The sequence below is a fragment of the Electrophorus electricus genome, chromosome 1 (genome assembly GCF_041902795.1).
Source record: "Electrophorus electricus isolate QZ-2024a chromosome 1, ASM4190279v1, whole genome shotgun sequence".
In the NCBI taxonomy this organism is placed as follows: domain Eukaryota; kingdom Metazoa; phylum Chordata; class Actinopteri; order Gymnotiformes; family Gymnotidae; genus Electrophorus; species Electrophorus electricus.
Genome location: NC_137497.1, coordinates 37,125,559 through 37,132,005, shown reverse-complemented (window position 1 = coordinate 37,132,005; position 6,447 = coordinate 37,125,559). Strand labels below are relative to the sequence as shown.

At 49.6% G+C, this 6,447-nt stretch overlaps 1 protein-coding gene across 2 annotated transcripts in view; it reads right to left on the bottom strand.

Moving 5' to 3' along the window:
• Positions 1–6,447, bottom strand: part of ek1 (eph-like kinase 1) — a 58,369-nt gene that overhangs the window by 27,473 nt on the left and 24,449 nt on the right. For both annotated transcript variants that reach the window (XR_014124720.1, XM_035526318.2), the window contains exons 4-6: positions 3,017–3,172; positions 2,505–2,858; positions 56–168 (exon numbers count right to left, since the gene is read on the bottom strand). Coding sequence is in view for 1 of the 2 variants with exons in the window: in XM_035526318.2 (XP_035382211.2) it covers positions 56–168; positions 2,505–2,858; positions 3,017–3,172 (623 nt within the window). In the remaining variant the exon portion in view is untranslated. The remainder of the gene's footprint in view (positions 1–55; positions 169–2,504; positions 2,859–3,016; positions 3,173–6,447) is intronic.

The window sequence follows — 6,447 nt, the reverse complement described above, 5'->3', positions numbered from 1 at the left end:
ACTGCGAGGATTAGGCAGAGAGTCTGAGTTGGCGCGAGACCAGAAAGTGACTAACCTTCTCGTAATAGGTCACCTCGTACTCCACCACGGTCCCGTCGGAAGGTTCTGGACCCTGCCAGGCCAGCGTGATGCTGTCCTTGCTCCTCCTCTCCTTAACAATTACGCTAACTGAAAGAGAGAGAGAGAGAGAGAGATAGAGGGGGGAAAAGATGATGAGAGGCAGGAAAAGTAAGATGGATGGAGATTGAGCTCCATTGTAGATGAAGCAGATTAATTGCGCTTCTAATTAAAGAGCATGAAGGGTTGAAGGGAGGGAGGGAGCGAGGGAGGTTTTGGAGGTGATGAATTATGCAGTGTGTGTAGTAAGTAATGGTGCAGGGACACCAGCGCTCCAAACAGCAGCTCTCCAGGGTCTCCGCACATGCTAACCCCACTGACAGCACGCCAGAGTGTGTCAGCACCCCTCGGTACACTGCAGCAGCAGTACGTGAACAGGCCTGACAGAGACGCAGAGGGAGGGAGAGAGAGAGCAGTGGGCGGTGCGCGAGAAAGGGAAAGCGATAGAGAGAGAGAGGGAGCAGTGGGGCTGAGGGAAAGAGAAAAAGAGACCGCAGAAAAGAGGAAAAGAGGAAAGAGGAAGAGAGCTAGTCAAAGAAAGGAGGCAAGGGGGAGGGTGTAAGATGGAAAAAAGAAGAACAAGTGAGCGAGTGGAGAGAGTGTGAGTGAGTGAGTGTCCGAGTGAGTGAGTGAGTGAGTGAGTGAGTGAGTGAGTGAGTGAGTGAGTGAGAAGCAATTGGGAGGGGGAAAGAGAGAGAGAAGAGAGAGACAGAAAGAGAGGAGAGATGCAGGGGGAAGTGCTAATGAAGGTGTCAGAGTGTGAGGCCCGGAACAAACGAGGCCGTCCTGTTTTGGGCCCAAGCAGAGAGTGATGAACGGAGTCACTGACGTTTCTGTCTTTAATGAACCAGGCTACAGGGGAGAGAGAGAGTCACACACACAAAGAGAGAGGGGGGGAGGGCTCCACATCCCAGACCAACCCTGGAAGCCTTGCTCTGATCGCGCAGACGTGATGGCCCTGTCTAAAACTCCACTCCCACACAAAACAAACAAGCCCATAAACAGATAAACACGCAGCTCAGTTGATACAGCAGCACTCTCTCACCGCGGGAGAGCGCACGTCTTTTCTGCTGCACTCGGGGCTTTGGGGGAATGGTGCAAATGCTCAGTCTTAAAAGACAGAAAAGAGAGAAAACAAGGCAACTCAAGCTTTTAAACCGCACACTAAAGCTAAATGTATTTTCCACTAAAACTAAACGTATGCAGCTGTAGTGCGAAAGACCAAGGACAGTCAGGAGCTCTGACATCTGAGGTTACTATGCACTACCTAAACAATACTATATAAACAAACCGCACTTCACCACTCAGCATGTACAGACACACACAGGAGACGCCTTTTGAATATTTTAAGGGTACACACACAACAGACGTGCACTCCAAACATTGGCTAGCCACCATCACTTAGTCGGCCCTGCGATTCCGCCTCCGGTGGCGTTGCCACAGCAACGCCGCTGTCTGCTCTCATAAGAATGAGAGGCTGCTGATGTGAGTGTCCTGGTTGGCCACTCTCTCAGGCCCTTCATCATGCCTCAATCTCTCTCTTTCATGGACACACACTCGTACACACACACACACAAACACACACACTCACACATTCTACCACCCTCTCTCCCACTTTACCTCTCACCCTCTAACACTTTCTCCTTCTCTCTTGCACTCTCTTTCTCCCTCGCTCAACCTCTCTTGCTCCCTTGGTCTCTCCCCCTCCCTCCCTCCCTGTTTTTTGCTCCCTCTCTCTCCCTTTCTCTCTCTCTGCTCTGGCACGCTCCCTCTCTCTCTCACTGGGCTCATGGTGCTAAATGGTACATCTCAGCAGGCCAGAGGAGTCCTGCTGTGCCTAGGTGTGTGGAGGTCATGTGAGGGTTAAGAAGGTCCTCTCCAAGCACAGCCAGGGCTGTGGCAGGGGATGCAAGCAGGATTAGCCCTGTTCTAAGCCCTGCCCGGAGCGCAGGGGCCAGAGGCCAGCGCTGGGGTCAGAGACGTGGGGCAAAGAGGCTGCTTCATTCCTGCTTTCTGCACAGAACCGTGAGCTGTATCCTGCACCGGAAAAGCATACAATCACTTCACATTTACGACCTCATGATGGATAAATCAGCATGACAGAGCTGAAAAAATATTTTCTCTATTAAATAAAAATGTCCTCGTAAAGATCTTGAGCAGAGGACGTTTACAGCTTGCCAAACACACAGCTCTGCTCCACATCTCATTCTCTTGCATGTATGAATGGAGACTTGTTTTACATGAAAAAACAAATGTGCATGTGGAGCAACGTGTGTGTGTGTGTATGTGTGTGTGTGTGTGTGTGTGTGTGTGTGTGTGTGTGTGTGTGTGTGTGTGTGTGTGTGTGTGTGTGTGTGTAGATGTGCCTTTGTCTGGCTCTGACCCACCTGTCTGGCTGGTGGTGACATTTATGAACACTAGATGACGGGGGCTGGGACTCAGGTCTGACACCCCGTTCTGGGCCTCGATGCTGAAGGTGTAGTTGGTCCTCGGCTGGAGCTCTGTTACCAGCACCCGTGGTTGGGTCAAGCCCAGCTGCCGGGGGCTGAATCGGGGGCCGCTCCCACAGGAAACACATCTCTCGCCGGCCCCACTGGCCCCGCCAGCCCCCGAGCACTTTTTGCAGTAGACGCTGTAGGTGACATCCCCTCGGCCTCCGGGGTCACGCGGAGGGCTCCACTCCAGGGTTACTGCTGACTCATTCACCATGGAGATGGGGTTCCCAGGTGCTGAGGGAGGTCCTGAAGCACCACACACAAACACACATGATAAAATACACTAATAAAACAATCTAAACGATTCAAAAGCTAAAAGTAATTGCCAACAGGATGTGACTCCCCTGTGATGCCCCAGGCATTCAGCATGCCAGAACATGAAATCAGGGAGTGAATCAGCTTACTTGTGCAGGCCATAGAGCGAGGGTCCGTTTCCGCTCTGTAGAAGCCCCTCTCACACGCACACTCAGAGGCCTGGTCCTGGGCAGAGTAGCTGTGCGGGGGACACTTCACACAGTAGGCGTTCATGGCGGACGCCTTGTAGAAGCCGGAACGGCAGGCTGCAGAGACATAGAGAGAAGCGCAGGGCTGTGTGTCAGTGGTGCAGAGCGCTTCAGCGATCCAAACCAGCAGGAGGACAGAAGCGTGATGAAGCGTGATGAAGCGTGATGAAGCGCATGCGCTCGCGATGCAGACAACGTCCGAGCAGGAGGCATCCAGTGGTCTGTATAAGACTGCCTGGCGTGAATAGGGATGGCAGAGCAGCAGGAGTGCTGCGTAGGTTCAGAGGTGTGGGAGGGGCGGGTGTGGGGCCTCCGATCATCTCCATATGCAGTGGGGCGTAGCTAACACCCAAGCGAAGGAGGGCGGCACATGAGCTGGCGTGTGTGTGCGTGTGCAAGTGGGTTCTTGAGTAAGTGTTTCCTTGTTGCGGCAACCGCCAGCCTACGTGCACGTGCAGTGTGTGTGTGTGTGTGTGTGTGTGTGTGTGTGTGTGTGTGTGTACGGGAGCGTGCATGCAGAGAATGTGTGTGAGAGTATGCGTCAGCATCAAAAAGACTCTCATGCTGGCACACGGTCTAAATTCCAACCCTCTAAAGAATTGCACTTCTCATATGCATGTCTTTTGTTTTTGTTTTTTCGGGTGCACTGAACTCCGCCACCATGCCTCACTGGCCCAGCTCCACCCCTCCCCTCCCTGGCCTCTCTTCAGTCGAGCACCACCATGCTGTCCTCCGCCAGCTGGAGTCTGCTTGGGTAACGGTGAAGTTTGTGACGTATTTCTTGCCCTTGAACCCTGTCATCTCCACAGTGCCAAGGTAGTTATGGTTTGGCCCAGCGATTCAGTCCCACCACACACACACTCCGTCAGGCCACCCGACATGATGATGTCATCAGAGCTGTTACGATGCACTGCGTTAGGTACTATAAGCTACCCGGTGAAACTGCTAATTAGACATATAGACTCATAGGTCCTATATCCGAAATGACATGGTTTATTAATTAAATATTTTCAGGACATCTTGGTTTTTTAAAAGATAATAATAATCATAAAGTGGCTGAGGCAATAAATGCACACCGGTCATTACTGATACGACATTGCAATGGATCACTGAAATATGGGAAACGCTGCCAGCAATCAATATCAGTGTCATATGCACAGCTTCATCGTAATGTGTAAATGCACATTAAGGCCATCTCACCGCTTCCAGTTCATTAACTAATGATATGCTTTACTACCGGCTTTACTCCTATTGGTATAATCACTTTCATTCGTGTGTTTAATTTGCTGGGTAGTGTCCCATGGCATTTGACCATTAATCATTAATATCAAACAAATCCGGGAAAAGAGGTCAGCAAAACAAGTCAAATGAATGAAAAGACTAGGGGCAACGGCTGGTGAAATGCTTAATCTATAAAAGTGTGATCGATGAAGGCTACGTTGTGCACCAGGCTGCTTCCTTATCTGCCTCGCCCCACTTGTTCCCTTAGAGCAGTGCACAAGCCAGGCCCGCACCCAGCCGCTGGAGCACAGCTGTAGAGCACAGGAACGCTGGTTTAATGCGTGCCTTATTAGAATGATTGTTCTTCATCATTTAGAATCATTCAAAGTGCAAATTTAAGAATAGAAACACCACGCGCCTCTTCCGTTTCTCCCTGGGCTTAAACGCGGTTCCATGGGGTGACTGCGTACACCTTCCAAAACTCAAATTTACTCTGCACCTGAGCTGCCAGTGAGAGGTTGCTAAGTTATAAAGTGACAATTTTACATTGGGTGTGGGTTGGAAAATAGCCAGCAGAGCCTTTAAACACATGCAGGCACACACACAGCAGCTAACACCATAAACCATGTGCCTACGCTATTGCACACATAAAGGCAGCCACACAGGAAGAAACAAACTACCACAACTGAAACCACATGGCAAAGCATACTGACTAAATGCTTCTATCCTGCATATTCCATGCTAATTAATGCTGTAACCATCACCCAAAGCAATGAAACCACTGCCAACAACACAGTGCCCAGTTAAATCTCTTATCTTTTCTGAACAGTCTGAAACCACTGTGTGTGTTCATGGTGCCTGTAGTATATAGTATTTTCTCTTGTGTACTAACCCCCTTTATACTGAGCACAACACAGATATTTTTCTTCCTCTACTTAATACTCACACACACACACACACACACACACACACGTTTTTCAATCCTATATTGCTTCTTGGCTAAAGGTTTCTGCTAACAGGCTTACTGCAGCATAAACAGACTATGCGATATTAGACTGTGAATGCTCACTGACCCAAACAGTTTAAAGCGAGTACATTTGGGGCTGCAGTATGCTAAGATCTAGCTCTTCTGGATGTAATATAAAGAAGTGAATATTTAAACGCTGTGCAACAGGTTCAAGATCTGGTTTGCTTAAAGCCTAACAACAGATATGGGAGTGACACCAGAGGTACCTGGTCAAAGTGGTGTGAGGGGTGAGAAAAGCAATAGGCATGAGGTGTGCGTGTGTGTGTGTGTGTGTGTGTGTGTGTGTGTGTGTGTCCGTTGTTGTTTCATGACTCTTCGGTTCTCCCTGCCAAATCTGACAGACTTCAGTAAGTGTGGCCTCTCGTGGAACCCCATCAGCCTTATGTGCCAGAACAGGCGCCTGGGCAACAAGGCAGCCTCTGTGGGCGCCCGCTAGCAGCTAACTACAGAACAAGAGAAGAAAAGAAAACAGCAAGGGCACAGAAAAAAAGACAGCAAAAATAATGAAAGAATTCCTTTACGCTCGGCCCAGGGGCAGAGCACTTGGCTCCTGGGCCAAGTGAAAAGGAATTCCTTCATACTTAGGCAGTGTTTCTGAGTGTGGCAGACCCACAGGGCCTGTGGAAGGTTTAAACAGAAAGGCTGTGACAGGCGGTACTCCGAATTTTCCAAAAGGGGCTTTCGAGCCAAGAGCAAACATAAACTCTGGAACATCTTGCCTTTCAACTCCTGAAGTACCTTGTTGAGTCGGCGTTATTTGTGCAAACGCAAACATGCAAGGTCACGAGCACTGAATGCACCAACTGCAAAAAGTCAATGCAAGTCATGATGGGCACACAGCTCATGGAGAAATCGATGGAGTGGACAGGATCCCTCTCTGGGCTCCTGTCCTCTCCTCTCTAAAAGTGCAGCATCGACCCCAAAGCCAGCCTTCAATCAAATCAATCGGAGAACAATAAAAAGGAACACATCTCAGCTACATCTAAGATGGCTTATAAAACATTTAGATGCATGTGACTGGTACCTTTTCGCTGAAGGTGATCGATAGAGTTTCTGTACGATATCTGGGGCCAAGTAAAAGTGT